The following is a 20,903-nucleotide window of genomic DNA, read 5'->3' on the forward strand; positions in this document are numbered from 1 at the left end:
ATAGGATAGGTCAAACCTCATGCTTTTGGAAATAGAAACCAACAAAAGTATTCTCCATTCTTACAGCTACAATCCCGCCGGAGCAAAACATCGGGAGGTTGACAATTAAGAGGCCCATGAATTTAATCAGCCAAACCCTGCAAATAGCGGACAAAAAAGGTATGTTAGAGATCAATTTTCACAAAAGCTGGAAGCAACACAGTAGTAAATGCATGGAAACAATATCAGCCATTTCTCTTAACAGAATGGTGTGCTGCATGTAATACGGAGTTGATTACCAAACAGGCAAGGAAAAGTTTGCACTTTCACGAGACAAGGCTTGTGTAATCACAAAAATGAATTCCGCAGCTCCCACCTCTTTTGAAACCATCTGGTAGGTCCTCACATAATGCACAACAACTGAGTTTCACTAGAATAGAGACAAGTCTGTCTGGAATGTTGTGAATAAAACTTTGTTTTATTTGCATCTTCCATAGATACAATGACAACGCCCTGAAGAGATCCCAGGAACTGGTGTCCTGGAATCGAAACGCGTCGGCATTTAAAAAGGAGGACTTTTGGTTATTCAAAGCACTAAACCAGCAATTGCTGGTCCAAATAGTTGTCATTTGTTAACTGAACTCCTTTAGTTGTAATTGATTGAAGTGTCAAATTTCAAGATACATGATTATAGATGTATGGTCTTGTTTAACAGTCTTGTGTTATATGTAGGATGTTAGTATTCATTTCATTTAATGTTTTTTGTATTGTCATTATTTGTGTGTAAATTGCATTGTATAATAGTGTAAATATATAGATGTACAGTTGTCTAATTTCAAAAAAATAGATACAAATAGTTGGTATAAATAAAAATACCTGGTCAAATCAGACAATTGGTGTTTTTGACCTGTTGAATCTTGTTTAAAAACAATCGTGGTTTAGGCATTTTTGTGTTTTTCTTATCTGAATAGGGTCCAGCCTAACCACTTGCCCACATGGGCCTAACTCCTTAGGTTTCCCTGTATATTACCATTTTTTTTATTGTGCAACATGTGTGCTCAAATGCTGGGGTTTTTGAGTTGTGAAACACCGAACACCGCAGGCTATCAGAACGTTCTTCATGAGTTCCGTTGACTGTATTTTGGGGCCTTAATATTAGTGCTGTAAGTACGTCTACTAGATAGAACACGAATTGGGATACCTGACAATTGACAAGCCCACTGGCATGGAATCTCTTCTATGCTTTGAATAGTTGTTTACATTTGACCTTTAGTGTGCAAAAAATGTCACCAGGGTAATCAAACTTCTTTTCATCTCTAGGTTGGTGGACGACAGGTGTGTGGTGCAGCCCGAAGCGGGAGATCTAACCAACCCTCCAAAGAAATTCAGAGGTATGTATTTAAGTGATTTAACAGGTGTAGTTTTGTTGCCAAATCTTCTGTCAGCATGCCTCGCTTTACACTGACCTAGTGAGTTTTGTAGCTTGCTAAGCGGTAATGAAGCACACCTCAATTTGCCTTTCATTCATATACAATTTAAAGGTGATATGCAAACCAGTAAATCGACTGACCGTTCATTTGAAAGGAAGACCCCAAACTGACGGGTGCTTAACAAGCTGTGATCTCCTCATCAGTGTCTGAGATACCTCTAAATGCAGGGAATCGTCGCGCCCAGATTGGGGAAATGTGCTCATATCATCCCCGTCCCTTCTCCCTGTGCTATCTGTGTTTCCAACCATTCTCTCTCTCTTTATCCCTCTCTGAATTGCTTTTTCTCTACCCTGCTCCTAACGCCCCCCAAACCTCCCCCTCCCTTCAGACGTGTCCCTGCACCTGCTGTAATTAACTTTGGGGACCTGGAGAGCGTGACAGTCCCAGGCTTTCAAAAGCAGCCACCAAAGGCTCTAGCCCACCGGGGAAATGCCCAGTGGAATGAAAGGCCTCTCCTGCCTGGAAATGAATATGCAAAGAGCTGCCCTGCCCTCCTGGTTGAAGCTGAGACTTAACCCTAGCAGTCAGTGAACACCCACCTTATGCTGTTGGCTGCTGTCTTTATTAGTCGTAGGTTTTCAGCAATGCTATAAAACGGACTCTGCCAGTGGCTTCCCACTGAAAGCGCCAATGTACCTTGTTTACAACAGTGTAATTTTCCATCAGATTGCATAGATGAAAAGTTGTCAGTCTTTTTTTCCGATAGTACCAGTCGGCATTGGGTTTATTATTATTATTTTTGCTTCATATTAGAGAGGGATTGTTTTAGGTCTGTAACGGTGAAGTCGTGTTTTCCATAACATGCAGTAGTCCTAGACTGGTTGGGCATCTGCACTGATAGAATTGCTTCTGCTAATGCTAAATGCAAATTAGTGCATTCCTTGCAAGGTCAGACAGAAATTACGAATTTGATTTCAAAGAGGGCGAATTGCAGGAAGGAGATTTTTTTTGAACAGGGCTCACACTTTTCTTACGTTTGCTGGGTCTCTTCAATCCAAGGCAATCATACAAAACATTACAAAAGGGTGTACGCCCTATTACTTCTAGGCACATATGTCTGGGTAAGTCTGCAGTTATGGAAATGTACTACTACTCATTAATTTTCACCTTCTGCAATAACGGTGTAATGATCTCTCTATATGTGGTAAGAAGGTTTAAATCGGGTAAAATCTGACTTCGTTGTAGATCAGAGCACAGTAATAGCCCGTGAAATTCTGAACCACTAAACGTTGATGGATGAGGTAAAATGGCCTGTTTGTGCTGTTTCACTGCAGACCACCATAGCTGTTGATTGACTTAGACTGGGCTTTGAGTCTGCCCTTCGCTTATGATTCATAGTTTTTCTTGTGTTTATCCGTCCCTGCACTTTCTTTTCAACCTCATTTTGCTTGGGCGAATGTTTTCTTTTGCAAACTATTTTTCCGTTTGCAGATTTCTATGGCATTTGACTCACTTTTTGCATTCCATGAAAGTGTAGGGCGCTTTGTCTTTTTTCTTAAATCTTCTTTCCCTCTCTCTGTTCCCTCACATCACATTCTCCTCTCGTGCTCTCACTTCCTATACATTGTTCCCTTTCCTGCACTCTGTGTGTCCTCGTGACTTGTGGGCGGACACCTGAACCCTCCAACCCCTCCCTAATTTCCCCATGACCCGGCTCCATGTTGGAAATTGGACACAAACAAAATGTCCTCCCACCTTCCACTACCTTTGGTGGCAGAACCCATTAATTTTTGGAGCACAGGCTTTGACAAAGGCAATATCTATACTTTAGTTGTGTTGTAATGCTCCACAACAATATTGGCGAGTGGTAGCTCGCAATTCTACCAGGCATTAGGAAAATGTATCAGGCAATTGAGACAGATTTGCTTAGCTAGGGCTATTTATTACATGTTGAAAATGACTGATAAGAAAGAGAGTCTAGCCAAATCATTTATTCCTCAACGTGTATGTGTATGTGCAAACAGACTAATTGAGTATCACAGCAAACATTTTTCACGGTTAAGTAAAATTGTATCTCCCCAGAGAGAAACCATGCTTCCTGATGTCCCGGTGGAATGTCTCTCTCGTATGTGTTTTACAAAATTCCTATGGTTTGGAATTTAAATGTATTTGCCGAATTCAGGATCAAACTTGGACTTCTTAATAAAGAGAACTGAAAGTAAACCGCTCTTATTTGGATTAGAGCTGCTGGAAAAGCAGGAGGAGAGGGTGGAGAATTGTGCATTCCTTTCCTTTTCTCTGGTAGTTATTGGATTCTTTCTGTGCTCACTTTCTGCCTTTTGATATCTACTCAGATTTGCAAGATTCGAGATTTTATCTAAGACATGTCTTAAATATTCAGTGTTTATTAATCCTTCAGCAGCATGCATTTACAGTCCATACTTTTCACCACTAAGAGGCATGGGATTGCACTCCCCTTTGCCCATTCTATTACGGTGGGGTTGGAGCACAGTGTTGGTTCTTATGGATTCCTGGTCTCAGTTGTTAAGCATAAAATAAATTAAATTATATTCTTAAAGACCATAACTGTAAAAGGCAGACTTAGTCCTGTCTACATTTTTTAGCAGACTTCTGAAACTAGTTACTTTTGTCTGCTCTACCTTGACCAGCGGTTGTCTGAGGTGAAGCCGACCTTATGTTATATGAGCACACCCAAATCCTTCCGTCATGGCTTGCTTCTCAATGACCACTCCAGAAAAATGATTCCACCTTCATTTTGAAACAGATCTGCAGGTTAACCTACTCCTCTCCACCAGGACAGTAGAGTAGTGCAATTCTCTGTCAGTGCTTCAGTAGACTATGGTCATCATTGAAAATCAACATAGCCTCAACATCTTCCATTTTAAGGAGAGCCATGATTGTCTTATTTGTTCCATTGGAAAGGTGGTCTTGTAATCTCCTGTAGATCTTTTCCTCAGCACTTAAAACATGAAAAAAATTGCACGGGCCCAGTTGTCAAGTAGCTTCATTAAGTACACCGATGAGGTCTCTGTTTGACCTTGTGTTTTTTAAGTGGAAGTTAAATGCTTTCTAATAACGATTTTACATATTATTTTGATTTGAAATCAAGGGTACTTTAATTAAGCAAACCAAATGTTTGCTTAATCTAAAGTATGAAATCATTGGCATGGCAAATCAGGCACGCCATCCACGTCGATTGGGGTCTGCAGCTGCATCCTCTGGCTTGCCCCTGACCCTGCCTTTGTGACCCTTAGCCTCAGAGGTGACAAAATTGGTGCCAAGAACACAGGAGTGGCTTCACGGTCCTTATTTTCTGCCTTTTTTTCAGTATACAGTAATAGTGAATAATAATTGATCGTACACTATTAATATAAAAAAAATGGAACACACTTAGCTAGAACGGGACCTTTGATGGCATCTGTTGTAAGTAAAAATGATTTTCAATGTGTGATGTATGCATGCTGGCAAATGAGTCTGTTTAAGTGAGTGTGTGTGTATGTGGGAGCCTGTGTGTCTGTATGTGAAAGTGACAGTCAATGATAGGTAGTCTGTGAGACTGAGGCCCAGATGTCCTATTCTTTGACACAAGGCAATACTGTTCCAAAGTTGCTGTGCTGACTTGCGTCAAAGGGAGAGAGATAAAATGTGCCATTTCTAATAAGATATGGTGCACTCTTGGCAGCCGTGCGCCAACGCGCCCACCCTTGCGCCATAGTGCAATGGAGTGTGCATTCTCTGAAGCATAGGTTTTGGACTGGAAGAGGGCAAGTCCTGTAAAATAAACTATGCTTGAAGGCTTTCTCACTTTATAGGTCTGCTTTACAATGCAGCACAGATACAAAGTTGGAAAAACGAGGAAAAACGAAATCATTTCTCCTTGTTATGCCTGCCTTGAGAAGTCATAAGATTTTGATAGAAATCATGTCTACCCGTGTTTGTAGTTATGGATCAGTGTCAAAACCCATGGGTGTTTACATGGGAATGTTCCCTTGACAGAAGGCAATGCATAACACAAATTTGTGTTACTTTGAATACTATCCAGTGTAAATCCTGATTTATGTTGGATAGGAAATCCCACCTTAACACTTAACACTGGGTTTGCGTCACAAAAGTGCTGTAAACTTGGTGCAAAGCTTTAGTAAACCTGGACCTGAGTGTCAGTAAGTATGAGTGAATGAGATTTAGAGAGGATGCAAGTTAGTGAGTGAGAATGAACAAGAGTATAAGGAGATGTAAGAGTTAATGTGAGTGAGACAATGAGTAGGAGCAAGAATGTGATGCTTGCGAGTTAGTTGTTGAATCAAGTCTTTTAGAGACACCAAGGGAAAAATACTGGCATAGGCATAATTATGGCAATTCATTGCATGACAGACACCTGTGACAAAATACTGGCAGATGAGGTTAATTATTGGAGGCAACATTGGTAAATTACTGGTACTGGTATGCCAGAGGTAATTCATGGGCGATAGGCTACCCTGGGAAAAATAGTGGCATACTTGAAGAAATTCTTCATGTGTGAACCCCAGTAGCAACATGCTGGTACTTGTACAATGGAAGTCATTCTTGTCATAAAGGTGGACATGGCATATGAAAGGATGGCAACCCTGACAAAATGTTGGCCTGACGTCAGGGGCGTAGCTAGAGCTTGTGGCGTCCGGGGCTATCCCTCAGATTGCCGCCCCTGGGATGGGGGAGAGATGGGGGTGCTGGGGAAAAAGGACGGCGAGCACTTGAAAGAGGTCCGAGAGGCACGTAGTATCGCCGCTAATCGTTACCTCGATCATGTAAGTTACATGTACATACAAAGCTACACCGATGACTGGCAGTACAAAAGAGAACACACAGACTGCATGATCTATCTGGGGACTCGGAAAAACCGCATGTGGTCAGTCAGCTCCACCTTGCCAACACAGAGCAGATACAAAGCCTACTCTGGTGGCCCAAAGGCGGGAAGTGCAGCTAATGGTGGGAGCTGAGAGCCGGCTGTCCTGTGGGCTGAGCCTGTAACCTACCCCCAAGTCTACCCAGGGCACAGGAAGGGAGCCACTGCCGAGAGAGACACTGGCTGGGAGGCAGCGCCAGGGCAGGGCTGCCGAGCCTGTGAGTGACAGCCTTCCTCAGCGATGGAGCCTAGTCTTGCGGTTGCTTCCCTTACTCACGGGGTGCCCACTTCTGACGCCCCGCCCGAGGCCAGGTGTCTGAAAATTGTGGGTACAGAACCGTTGGAGTTCTCCTCCCATTCCACAACCTCCACCAGGCCTTCAAAACCGACCTCAAAGTTCTCCTCCTCCAAAGACACCTCCAAAATTAATTCATGCCCTCTCTATCATCTAAAGGAAGACCTCCCTTTACTGAAAATTCTATTTTCCATGACTATGGAAGTGCCTTCCCAGTGTGTTCTTGTGGTTGGAGTGTTTGCCATTCATTGCAGTAGTATCCTTGTACCTGTGTTTGGTACTCTTTTGTAGCGTGCACCGTCCCTTTTCTCTTGTAACACACTGTTTGCTACCTCTAACATTTTGTTTGCTTTTGATACTTGCACAAGTTCCACCATTGCCTAAGTAACGATTGTTCTTGTGTTTGAGTGGCCTCCATATATTTCAGTATTATACCTCTAATTGTACTTGGTACGCTTTTGTAACCTGCACACATGTCACTTTTTCCGCCTGTAATGCTCCTTTTGCTACCTCTTGTATTTTGTTTGCTCTTGATACATGCTCAATTGTCACTTTTGCCTCATGTAACTTAACGTTTGCTTTTGTAATTTTGTTCAATTGTAATGTTCTCCTCATGTATCATTACTGTTCCTATTGTGAAGCACTCTGACTCCTTCGGGTACAGTCCGCACTATATAAAAACGCATAAATAAATAAAATGAACCTGCTGCTCCAGCTCTCCTCTTACCTCACTCGTCGCTCCGGGGTCTCTATGGCAGGAGGGGTGGTTGGGTCGAACTTCGATTAACTAATCACTTCTGCAGCAGCCAGACTTCTCACAAGAGTGTAGTGGTGAAGCGCGTGACGCGTCACTGCTACGTTCTCAATGGGAGGGCTGGCCAAAATGTCACCCCAGGGCCGTCATTGGTAGCCTTCTTGCGCTACAAGATTGACGGCCCTGGAGGCTGGTTCAGACCACCACCAACAACAATCAAGCACCTACCAAAGCGGGACCGACTGTTGGCAATTCAGGTGCGCAGCTTTGTATTTTCGAACTGGGCCGTCACCGTAGCACTAGAGGTCTGTTGCATCCGGGGCAGCTTTTATAACTTACTTGGGGCACTGTGTTCCCAAATAAGTTATAAAGGCCACCGCGGCCGCAATGGGCCACCAGTGACACAGCCTTTCCCCCCCCCCCCGCATCCCCTAGCTACGCCAACTGAGGTCGCTTTTTACATAAGAGCCTCCTATTGTATGTGGTCGGCATACATTTAAAAATTCTGCCACTGACCTATTTTATGACTTTTTTGGGGGGGGGGGGAATATGGAGCTACCCATGACAAAACCTGGTGCAATGGAGATAATCATTGACATATGGGGGTACTCATACCACATTTAAAAAAAAATGGGATTAATACTTGAGGAGCATCCAGTTTTACTGCTGTGGCACACCATGAAAGGATTTTAAAATTTAATGAGTGACCTTTCAACTTCTGTGGCGTTTTATAAAATTTATGTGAAAATTGTACATTAAAATACACTATTTCACCTCATTCTTTTCAAATGTGCTCAGGAAGGAGAAACCACCTAGACAAGGTCTGGCTTAGTCACTTTGCTCGCTCATTACAATTTAGCATAACATAACCGGAGTATTTGTAAAGCGCACTTATCACCCGTAGGTCTCAAGGCGCTGAATAACAAACAATATGTATTTAGGGCCAGGATTACACCCCAAAATGTTCAAAGATCAAGTCAGCACCATAATATAGGTGTTATCTAAAATAGACATTTCTCTGTTTTATTCTATAATACTAATCATACAGTTGATATGGCACTTCAGCAATGTCACTTGTGATGTTAGGGTCGTGTGACAATCCTCCCTGGAAAAGAGCAGATGCAAGGATGATATGATGTGACTTCCTGTGATGTCATTAAGGTCAAAGGGTATGCAATGCCACTTCCTCTACATTTGGTATTTTGGTGAATTGCTGCCCATGAGACATGCATTGTCTATGCAAGCACACCGACTTATTCTAAAGAGATACAGAAGTGGCAGTTTGGGGTATTGCATTTCCTGGCAGTTTTCACCAATTGATTTTATCCCCCTCTTAGCAAGAAAATGCACAGGGATAGTATTAAATCCAGCAAGCTGACAGCTGTGCTCCCAATCCTACAGGACTTTAAAGATAACTTTAAGGACTGTAAATGTGGCTAAGTGAAGGGATCAAAGTACAAGAAAGTACAAGAACTAATTAATTATACACTACTATGAGCTGTTTACATTTAACAAGCTTCCTTTGATGAAATGACTTAATTGCTACTTTCTCTGTGTTGCCAAAAGTCAGAGCCACAGACAACCCTACGTGAATGGCATGGGTTTTTTTTTCTTCAACTCCCTCTCCCAGAGACTCACTGACACCACTCAGTGTATTTACTGCCTCTTCCTCCTTACTGCCAGGACTGCACGGCCCTACCAGAGACCTCAAGTGCCACAGCAGGGAAATGAATATGCCCTGCCCTTTGGCTATTGTTCATACCATGAGGGCGCAGGCAGAGCCACGCGAGTGAGTTCCGCCATCCCTAGAGTATTCAGAACGGGGTTCTTGTTTTTTCAATGGGGCCAAATGTTGCCTTTTATAATACAACGCTTGAGTTTCCTGCTGGTTTTGAAGGAGCACTTATGAAATAATAAAAATAAAGTACTGCTGGTGTGCCAAGGCTGCCCTCCTCTGGGGCTGCTGGGGGCGCTGATGCCCCAATCTAAGAGAGTCAGTAGCTGGAAAGGAGGATTCTCTGATAAATTCTCATCCAAGATCAGTAAAAACATGTGCACAGCTAGGTTTCGTCGGTCCTCTGTTTTGTAGGTTTGTTCAAATATTAATACAGTAAGGAAAAAGTAAGTTAAATCGGATATAAGGCCATTAATAGAATGCAATGTGCCTTTAAGAATATAAAGAGGCACCAGCACGCTTGTTAAATAATCAAAATAACATTAGCACGCCCTGATATAAAAGATCATGTGGAAACTCTTCTTATCAAAAATAAAAGAGAATGAGAAATGAGAGCGAGTGAGTTCATTCGTCTCCAAAATAAAACACAACACTTAAAAAACGTACAATTTTGCAACGAAAAAACTCTAAAATAAAGCTAAGGGTAATGTCTAACTAGCCCATAGCATCTCATAAACAACATATAGCTAATGAACATGAAGTAAAGGAATCTCTACTGAAATAAAAAGCATAATAAGCGGACTCCTCCCAAATGGCACATCTTTTACAATGTTCTGGACACTGAAAGCACACATTTCATGGTGTGAGATTGCATAAGGAGGCAACACTAGAAAGTTACATGCACAGCACCAATCGCATTGTTAATTTCAAAACAGAACGTGCTTGCAGGTTATTTTCACTGCCTGTAAATTACAGTTTGTAGCACAGAGGAAATTATATGTTTTATTAATGCAAAAACACGGGAAAACAAAGACCTGCTTCTGCACGTTTATATTATCAACATTGCAACGGACGCCCAGCTCATAACTTGCAATGTTGCAAAATTCTTTGGTTCAGCCGAGGAAGCGAGGAAAATGTTACTTTGCTTAAGCAGCGATAGAGAGCTCCGAAATCGAGCTGCCTGTTTAGTTGGTTAGTTTTTGGGTCTTCTGTGTTCATGTACTTTGTCAGGAATGCTGTGAAGTGTTTCCATTAGCAATAGTCTTCTATACCTACTTGATCGTTATGCTTTAAGTTAGACATTACCAATGTTTTGAGGCTTCTTGACCTGTTGTGTGTATTGAAAGGTTTTATGAGTTGAAGAAGTTTGGCCATATTCCGTTAAGGCAATGTAATCAAAGTAGAGTGTCTGTGTGAGATATGTCAATACTGTAAGATATGCTTCTTACTGCACTGTTCACAAAGACTGTCATCATCAGATCAGATGCCCGACATGTCGCAGCTTAGTTGGGCACAATTGTTGCCTAGTGAGTAGGTCGCATGTTTGTTCCCTCACAATTGGGTTCTGCTCCATTAGCTATGGCAAATTGTAGTTAATCTTTTGAATATAAACGCCAATGAGACATGCAGTATTGTTTCTGATAATGACCTAAGAGAGTGGATCTGTGTATAGGTTTTATGTTACAGCAGGCTTCCTGATTGTACATGTTCTGCTTGTCTTAGAAAAGATGTCAAGATGTTATGCCTTGAAATTGCTAAATATTCCAGTCAGATGAGACCAAGATGAGGATATTGGCTGATGATATTACTTCATATTTGATTACACGGGTTTTCATGTCCAGTGGGTTCATGTAGGCATGCTCTCCCTTATACTGTAAATGTTCTAGGCCAACTTCAATTCAATATATAAACCAAAATCAGAACATGTCCAATATTAGTAGTGACACTAAAAATTAGAAAAATACAAAAATATTTATTATACAAGATTTCGTTGGAAATATAAAAACATTTTGAGCATACATTTATAGAGAAACAATGATTTGTGCAACATACTCACTACATACATCCATCACACATACATACCACAATCCAATATTTGTTTAACTTGTCAGTATAAATGATAATTCAATTAATTGATGTATATGGTAATTGATCAAAGACAATGCATTTAGAATATGGCAGAGAATCCCATTAACCATATACATTTCGGGTGGTTTCCAAGTTGCTCTCCTTTTATAAATATTATTGTTCTATTGCTGAAAGAAAGGATGCACTTTTTTGTCCTGGGTTTGTGGACTGATGCATCTTGAGCAGGTCATATCAATCACTGGTTTGTTAAGCACGACTACTCACCCTTAAGGGTCTCTGGGGAGGAGGGGAGGTGCTGGTTCCAGTCCATCAAGGAGGAGGTCTTAGTGGCAGAAATAGCCCTAATATAATGCTTTGCAATGAAAACTGATTTGCTGGCCAAACCGTTATTATTTATACACTGAAGAGGAGTGAGAAGTATATGATAAGTGTATATCCTCGGCTTCCCTATTTTACTATGCAATAAACACAAGGAGAGGGGACCAAGTAAGCATCATGCACCCAGCTAATTGGTGCTTGCTTCACAATTTCTCAGACAGTAAACTTTCTCTGAGATGGTGTGAAAAATGAAACTATATCTATCTATTTTACCACACTCACTCAACACTGCCTTCACTCACTGCTACCACTCAAATAGCTAAACAGGGGGTGGTGATGGACAGAGTTTCTGAATTAAGCAGAATACTCTCACCCAGTCAGAAGATCAGGGCTTAATCCAACACCGTTTTTTAGCTCACTGCTCCATCCCAGCTCAGAACCTGGCTATATGCAAATTAGTCTGTCCCTGGCCCAGTGTATCATGGGAACAGGGCAAACCAAACTACCAAGCCAATTCTTTCACTGGGAAGGAAACAAGCTACCGGGGACCGGTTTCTGGCATTTCAGCCGTCTTCGGCCCGGCTTGCTTGAATCCTGATGGTGCAATGAGCTAGGGACTCACGTCTGAGTATACCCTTCCACGCTTATGGTGGACAAAATGATTAAACAACAGGGGGTGGTGATGGACAGAGTTTCTGAATTAAGCAGAATACTCTCACCCAGTCAGGAGATCAGGGCTTAATCCAACACCGTTTTTTAGCTCACTGCACCATCCCAGCTCAGAACCTGGCTATATGCAAATTAGTCTGTCCCTGGCCCAGTGTATTATGGGAACAGGGCAAACCAAACTACCAAGCCAATTCTTTCACTGGGAAGGAAACAAGCTACCACTCAAATAGCCCCACTTACAAACGTGTCAAGCCCACCCATTTACGTTCAGTGTCTGGGTGAGGGTCCAATGATAAAGCATGCCACAGGTGGTACCTATGGGTGAGGAATATATATAATGCACCCAGGTAAATTGGGTGCATTACGCTCACTTGTCTCGGATACAGGCAAGACAGACACTGTCACAAAATAACTGGGTCTCCCATCTCCTTGTGTTTATTGCATAGAAAAATAGGGAAGCCTATACTTCTCACTCCTCTTCGGTGTATAAAGATTATGAGCAGCGCACAGCTGTAGGAGATATAAGGGACATTATGTAACGTTATTATACATTTTTTTTTTCTGCTGCATGGCAGTGGGGCGACGCTCCTCCCCCTCAGCCGAGGAGCCGCCCCTGGATAAGGATACACATTTGTTATGTTGATGACATATGGAAACGAGTGTAGGGTGAGGACCCTAATGATCTTTTTAAAGATAATTCAATTTTTTTTAATGTTGTACGTGGAGTACAGCATCTAAAGATGATAGGACATAGAGTAGTCCTGTAAACAGTAAATAGGATCAAAACTGGCCAGGTGCTAATTTGAATATAAAGATAATTTGTCAGTATTGTGTTACTGGGATTGCTTTACAAGCTAAAGTAAGTCATCCTGCACCTTCCACCTCTTGTGAGTTATTCGCACAGGAATGAACAGAGAAGACTGACTAACCCTGCTGCCCAGAGAAGGATCCATGATTTACTCAAGGATCCATGATTTACTCAAATGGAGTTGATATGACTTATTCAAGATGTGTTATATGGACATAAAAGGAGTTTATTTTACTACATAAACTCAAAGTGTGACTCGTGCAACATTTCTTTAACGGCGCACTGCGCACCCATGGCTATTATGTGGGTTGTATTGTTCGTATCCATCTTTGGAAACTGAGCAAACATGTCTGCAGTGCAGCGAGTTTGCTTTGCTAATGCTACGCACAGTTTCTTTCTAAAGGCAGGCGCTCATTGCTGGGTGCAACTAACCAAACAGCGAGAGCTTTGGACACGCGCCAGTACTAGTTCGCTGTTACTTTGTGGCTATAAAACCGGCGTCTGAGATGAAAAGAACAAACTAAAGCCACAGCTGTCAAATGGTTGTCAAAATAACGTTCATATGATGCTACTAAAGGGATCCCGGCCTTCTTTATTATCTTAAGTTGTGGTGTACCAAAGTTGTGTCAGTTGTTTGTTTGACGCCTGCATTTTAGTGATGACAAGAATTTTCAATCTTGGCCAAACTTTGGTAATGCGGTTTGTGAAGTAACTGGTGCCGTTGCCTCATTTTGAAATCATGTAAATACCTTGCTGCCCTAGTTGTGGCTTCCAGTTCTGCGTATATTATGGTTCTAGGTAGCCTTTGTTCACCAGGGACAGGAAAGGTCGTAGCCACAATGACCCAACTCACCGTGATATTGTTGTAGTTTGTCCTTACTTTCCTGTTGGAGCAAGCTGGAATTTGTTTGTTTTCATTTGCCTTATTCAGGATTTAATTTTCTGTCATATGTTAATCCTGCAGAGATTCTTTGGTCATGTTTCTAGCTGGGGTCCTTTTCATAAGTATGGCAGTACATCCCAGAATGCAAATCACCTGCTGACAGTGTTGCACATAGATGTTTAGTAAGTTCAAGGAGCAACAGGTACCCTGAGGTGTTGGAGTCCTGCCATGGACAGCTGCCCACTCAAAACAGGAACCAGACCCTGCGACCACTGAGGCTGACTTCCTCACCACCGCATTAATTCTTACCAGCAGAGGGGGATCTAGCCGAGAATTCGAGTGACTTAAGCATGGTAACATCAGCCTGCCCAACATATACAAGGTTGCCCAAGCTTTACTCAGCTGTCCTGCTTTTATGTTTAGACCCCAGTAAAATTCTCACAGAAGCCCATAAATTGCAAGAAAAATAACTGGGCGGAGTGTATTGCATAGAAGCTCAAGACCAGATCTGCAGTGTGGAAAAAACATTTAACAACAACTAAGCCAGTAAGTCTTGCCTTTGGGGCCTTTTGTATTCTCTAAAGCCCTTTGATGATGCTCTGATGCATCGGACCTAAATAGAAGGCACAATCACATGGCTGCTACGATGACGCCATCATTTTGTAGGCACATGTATGCATGATGACGTATGTGTGCGTGCAGGGGTGGCGGATTAAAATAAAGAGGGTGGGGAGGAGGGGAAAAGGAGCTTATCAAGAAGAGTGCAACAAAAGGGGAATGGGGAGCGGCAGTTGAGGGAGACAGCAACACGGAGTTAAACAAGAAGGAAGCACATGAGGGAGAGAGCAACATGGAGCACAGAGGTTAGTTTAGTTTGTAGATTTATATAGTGCAGCTTATCGCCTGAGAGGGTATCCATGCGCTCTCCATGAGCTCTGCGAGATTAGGTGATTTGCTCTGAATCACAGGATGTTTTGCCGACTCTGAAACCCTAACCTGCAATCCCAGCTCCCAAGTCGGCAGCTCTACCCACTGTGCCCTAACCACAACCCGATGGAAAGGTCTTTGAAACGCATGCACTCTCATGGAGGTCTTAACCAAAAAAAATAGGCATTGGCAAAGCCAACAGGCCTTACCTATATGAGAGCTATTAGCTTAGGCAATGTATTTTAGGCATTATTTACACCAGTGTGACTGCTGTCCAGCATGGCAAAAAAGTTGTGGTGTGGAGAGAGGTAGTTTGGGGTAGAGTTCAATGGGGTAGATTGGCATAGAATGGAGTGGGGCAGAATGGAGTGGAGTAGATTGGGTGGAATGGGGTAGATTTGGGGAGTGGAGTAGATTGGAGTGGTGTGGGGTAGATTGGGATGCAGCAGAGTGGGTTTAAGTGGAGTAGATTGGGGCGGGGGAGTTTGGTAGACTGAATTGGGGCAGATTGGGGTGAAGTGGCATAGATTGGGGAAGAGTGGGGTGGGGTTGATTTGAGTGGGGTAGATGAGTGAATTCTGGTAGATTGAAGTGGAGTGGGGTAGAGTGGGCGGATTATGGTACTGGAATGGATTGGAATAGTTTGGTGTGAGGTGGATTGGGGTGGGGGCGGGTACATTTGTGGAGTGGGGTAAATTTGTGTGGTAGATTGGAGTGGAGTCGATTGGGGTAGATTAGAGTGGGGGAGTTTGTTATACTGGATTGGTTTAGATTGGGTTGAAGTAGATTTGGGTGGCTTGGGGTAGATTGGGGTTGAGTGGGGTAGATCGTGGTAGATTGAAGTGGAGTGGGGTAGGTTGGAGTGAGATAAATTGTGGGTTACTTTGGAGTGGGGTATATTGACTTGATTGGAGTGGACTGGGATAGATAGGAGTGGAGGAGATTGGAGTGGAGTTGGATAGAATGGTTTGGGGTAGATTGGAGTGGGGTCAATTGGGGTACATTGGAGTGTGATAGATTGAACTGGGGTAAATTGCAATGGGGCAGATTGGATGGGGTAGATTGGGGTGGAGTAGGGTAGACTGGAGTGCAGTAGGATAGACTGGAGTGCAGTAGAGTAGACTGGAGTGCAGTAGATTTGGGTCGCATGTGGTAGATTGGAGTGAAGTGGAGTGTGTGGATTGGAGTGGAGATCGGAGTGGAGTGAGATAGATTGGGGCAGAGTGGAAGGGTAGATTGGAGCGTAGTGGGGTTGATTGCATGAATTAGAGTAGGGTAGACTTTAGTGGAGTAGATTGAAGTGGGCTGAATGGAGTGGGAGTGTTTGGGGTGAGGTAGATTGAAGTGTAGTGGGGTAGTGTGGAGTGGTTTGGATGGGAGTGGAGTAGAGTAGAGTGGTGTGGGGTTAGAACCCAGTGGAGTGAGGTGGAGTGCGTTTGATTGGAGTGGAGTAGTTTGGGATGGATTGGAGTAGGGTAGATTGGTGTGGAGTTGGGTGGGTTAGATTGGGGTGGAGTCGGTTAGATACGAGTGGGGTATGTTTGTGTAGGATGTGGTAGATTGGGGGTGGCTTGAGTAGATGGGAATGTGGTATTTCATATTGGAGTGGGACAGATTGTGGGAGATTGGATTAGGGTAGATTATGGTGGAGTGGGGTACATTAGAGGGCAGAGGAGTTGGATCGATTGTAGTGGAGTTTGGAGTGTGGTGGAATGGAGTGGGTCAAATTGGACTGATGTAGATTGCAGTGGGGTAGATTAGAGTGGAGTCGGTTGTATTGGGGTTCATTGGAGTGGGTATATTAAAAAGGTTTGGGCTGGATGGGAGTAGGGGGGTGTGGGTCAGATACCAGTAGAGTGGAGTGGAGTACAGTAGATTGGAGTGGAGTAGATAGGGGTAGAATAGTGTGGTGTGGAACAGGGTGGGGTAGATTGTTGTGGGTTGGAGTGAGTTAGATTTGAGTGTAGTGGGGAGATTGGAGTCGATTGTGATAGAATGGAGTGGGGTTAATTGGAGTGAAGTGGGGCGGAGAGGGGTGGAGAGGGGTGAAGTGGATTGTGGGGGGTGGAGTGGGGTGGAATGGATTGTGGTGGGCTGGAATGGATTGTGGTAGAGTGGGTTAGCGTGGGTTGGAATGGATTGTGGTAGAGTGGGTTAGCTTGGGTTGGAATGGATTGTGGTAGAGTGGGTGAGCGTGGGTTGGAATGGATTGTGGTAGAGTGGGTTAGCGTGGGTTGGAATGGATTGTGGTAGAGTGGGTTAGCGTGGGTTGGAATGGATTGTGGGGGGGTGGAGTGGGTTGGAATGGATTGTGGTAGAGTGGGTTAGCGTGGGTTGGAATGGATTGTGGTAGAGTGGGTTAGCATGGGTTGGAATGGATTGTGGTAGAGTGGGTTAGCTTGGGTTGGAATGGATTGTGGTAGAGTGGATTAACGTGGGTTGGAATGGGTTGTGGTAGAGTGGGTTGGAATGGATTGTGGTAGAGTGGGTTGGATTAGAATGTAGTATATCATGGTAGACTGGGGTAGATTAGAGCAGAGAGGAGTTGGCTAGATTGTAGTGGAGTTTGGAGTTGGGTAAATTGGACTGGCGTAGATTAGACTGGAGTGGAGTGGGGTAGACAGGGTAGATTGGAGCAGAGTCATAGTCATAGCCATAGTCATAGATTCTTATATAGCGCGCAAATCACCAAAAATGTCTCGAGGCGCTTGGCAGAGAATGACAACGACCCTGAGAGGAAAGTGGCGCTGGTTAATGAGGGAAGAGCCAAGTTTTCAGACCCTTACGAAAGGCCTGATGGTTAGAGATGGATGACAGGTGAAGGGGCAGTTTATTCCAAAGAAGCGGGCTATATAAGAGAAGGCCCGACAGCCATTTCTCGTGGTTCTGGCCCTTGGTTGAACCAGGAGACACTTGGAACTGGATCTTAGAACTCTGGAAGGATTATATAGGACCAGTTTCTTAGCTAGATAAGGACCAGTTCCTGTTAGAAGCTTGTGGACAATGCTAAGTATCTTGAAGTGGCTTCTTTGGCACACCGGGAGCCAGTGCAATTCCCTGAGGCTGGGTAGAGCTGATGATCTAGGGGGGCAAGCCAAGCACCAGGCGCGCTGCAGTATTCTGGACTGTTTGTAACTTAGTCAAGAGACACTCATTTATGGAGGCAAACCGGGCATTGCCGTAGTCTAAACGACTAATAATGAGCCCCTGAATCAAGGGTTTCCTAGATTCAAGGGGAAGCCATTTAAATATTTTACGCAACCAGCACAGGATGCCATAGCAGGTGCGCGACACTAGATTCACATGGGACTTCATGGGCAGGGTAGGTTCAATCATGATTCCTAGGTCACGAACCACTTCTTTTGGTTCAGGGCAAAGCCCCATTTCTTGCGGCCACCAGTCTTGTGACCATATCTGATTGGCCTTACCAAACAGCATTATTTCAGTCTTGCTTTAATTCAATTGGAGTTTGTTGGTACTCATCCAGTCCTTAATGGCAATCATACATTTCTGAAATCTGGAACGGGTGTCAAGAAAGTCCATACTGCAGGTAATCAACACCTGAGTGTCGTCTGCGTAGGACACTGTGGAAAAGCCATATGACTTTATTATATTCGCCAGGGGGGTAAGGTAAAGATTAAAATGCAGGGGACTCAAAATCGACCCTTGAGGAACTCCGATGGAGAGGGGAATCTTGTTGGATTCCAGAGTGTCAACTTTTGCATAGGTGGCCAAATAGCTCTCAAACCACGCACAGGCTTTGCCTCCAACACCGATCTCCCACAGTCGTTGGTAAAGAATACTGTGGGAGACGGTGTCAAAGGCAGCCGATAGATCCAGTAGGACAAGAACGGCAGACTCACCCCGGTCGAGAGAAAGGCGGATACTGTCCACTACCTCTACCACAGCAGTTTCGGTCCTGTGGGCAGCCCGGACCCCCGACTGAGAGGGGACGAGAAGGCCCTGTTCCTCTATGAATGTTGAGACTCGCTTGTTGACAAGATGCTCCAATACCTTACCAAAGTAAGGCAAGAGTGAGATTGGCCTGTAATTTGACAGGATAGTAGGGTCACTGTTGTTTTTTAAAAAAATAGGCTTAATCTGGGCCACCTTCCAACAGCTGGGGAACCTGGCAAGATCAAATGAAGCATTAAAAATATCGGTAGGGGAGCTAATCAGTGATGGAAAGATCATATTGCACTTACGCTGGACCAAAGAGTCTGTGGGGGAACCAGATTTTACCTTCAGGAGAGTATCCAACACTTCCACCGTAGTGGTATGCTCAAATTCCAAAATGGAAGGAAACTTGGTATGGGCAGGAGTGGGAGGGTGGCAAGAAGGGGCCTCTTGGATTTGAAAGGTATCGGTTTTGGGGGCAACAAATGTGGAGTAGATGGTCTTGATTTTATTATCAAAATAAACAGCAAGTGAGTCAACCCACGGAGCAGTGGGCACAAATTCAGACTGCACCATCAGCGGGGAAGTGAATTCATTAACTATTTTATATAATTCTTTGCTCGAGTTGGCAGCTTTTTTTATCCTTAACGTTAGGTAAGCAGATTTGGCGGCTTTTATATTTTTCAAGTAATTAGCATGTACCCGTTTGTAGTTCAGACGATTTGCTGAGGTTCCAGTCTTTCTCCACAATCTTTCTGCCGTTCTACAGGCAGTTTTGTCGGCTTTGAGTTCGACTGTAAACCAAGGTGATGCTATAGATTTAACCTTAACTATGGTTTCAGGTATAATCGTGTCTAGGGCACCCCTAATGGATGCTTCTAACTGGACTGCGGTTGAATTAATGTCTGTAATGTTAGGGTTAGGGGGGACGAAAGCAGAAGAAAAAGCTTCTAAGGTCAGCTTACGCCAGGGCCGTATTGATTTAGTATCTGAGCGTTTAAGAGGTCTAGAGTCAGTTGGTATGTAAAAGTTAAACTTTACAAGATGATGATCAGTCCACATCATAGGTAGTGGGGGCTCACAGTTTAAGTTGGAGAGATTGGTAAAAATCAAATCGAGAGTGTGTCCCGCTTGATGAGTGGGTCCGGTGACTCTTTGAGCGAGTGAGAGTGTTTCTAAGGTAGAGAATAGATGGCAAATATCATCATGGATAAGTTCAGTGTGAAAATTAAAATCGCCTATCAAGATAAAATTATCTGTGGCCAACACATGGGGGCTAAAGTGTTGAGAAGAGCATTGACAAATTTAGTTTTGTCTCTCGGTGGTCTATAGACGAGGGCTGCCCTTCCCAGTGAGGTTTTATTAAGCATGATGTTGACTATTAGTATTTCAAAGATCGGTTTGGCAAAAGATTCAAGAAGGGTGATGGAAAAGTGAGATCTAGCCGCCACTACAACACCTCCGTTCTTCCTATCATCTCTGTCTTGCCTAATAAGCTGGTAGTCCTGGGGAAAGGCAGTAGCCACGTCAGGGGAGGCGAGGCTGTGTAGCCAGGTTTCGGTAAAGAAACAGATGCCAGGCCTCTCCTGGTCTAGGAGGCTCCATACCTCAAGGGCATGTTTAGGGATGGATCTAGTGTTGAGGTATAGGGCGGATATCTGGGTGCATCCTTTAATTACGTCCGAATTCACAGGGACAGAGCGCGCCCTGCCGAGTGAGGATGTAGAGGGGACAGTGGGTTTACAAGTATAGGCCCTCCGTATGTTATGCACATCCTGAGCTTTACATGTATTTGGTACATTTCTGGGATTGAGAGCAAGTAGTTATTCCCGAGAGTATTGGAACATTATAGCAGATGGATGGGACTTCCGCTGAGCAGCTGACAAGGGACAGGGGTGGTGGCGGCAGGCGGCGTCCTGGCGCGGACGGGCGCAGACGGGCTTGCCTTTGGCGCGCTGCCGGCGCGCCGCTGCGCGCGTCCGCGCTGTGGAGGGAGATATGTAGGAGGGAGGGGCGGGGCAGCTCTGCTGACGCTGCGATGTGTTACACTGCTGAAAGTCCCTCCGCAACAACCGGCAAAAGCCGTGGCGGACCGGGGACCAGCTGGCAATACACGATGATTAAGAATAGATTGCAGTAGTGTTCACAGCAGTATACGATAAAAATTAGATTTTTTTAAAATGGACAAAACAAATGCCACACGAGTGTATAGCATACAATTTAAGAACCAAGCCCCACTTTGGAAATACGTTTTTGGCGTTTTACATCACAGCCAAA

At 43.9% G+C, this 20,903-nt stretch overlaps 1 protein-coding gene across 5 annotated transcripts in view; it reads left to right on the top strand.

Moving 5' to 3' along the window:
* Positions 1 to 20,903, top strand: part of ITPR2 (inositol 1,4,5-trisphosphate receptor type 2) — a 1,555,333-nt gene that overhangs the window by 267,803 nt on the left and 1,266,627 nt on the right. For all 5 annotated transcript variants that reach the window (XM_086920227.1, XM_086920242.1, XM_086920233.1 and 2 more), the window contains exon 2: positions 1,300 to 1,370. In XM_086920227.1, coding sequence (XP_086776353.1) covers positions 1,300 to 1,370 — 71 coding nt within the window. The remainder of the gene's footprint in view (positions 1 to 1,299; positions 1,371 to 20,903) is intronic.

Source organism: Lissotriton vulgaris, chromosome 1_1, assembly GCF_964263255.1.
Source record: "Lissotriton vulgaris chromosome 1_1, aLisVul1.2, whole genome shotgun sequence".
Taxonomy (NCBI): Eukaryota; Metazoa; Chordata; class Amphibia; order Caudata; family Salamandridae; genus Lissotriton; species Lissotriton vulgaris.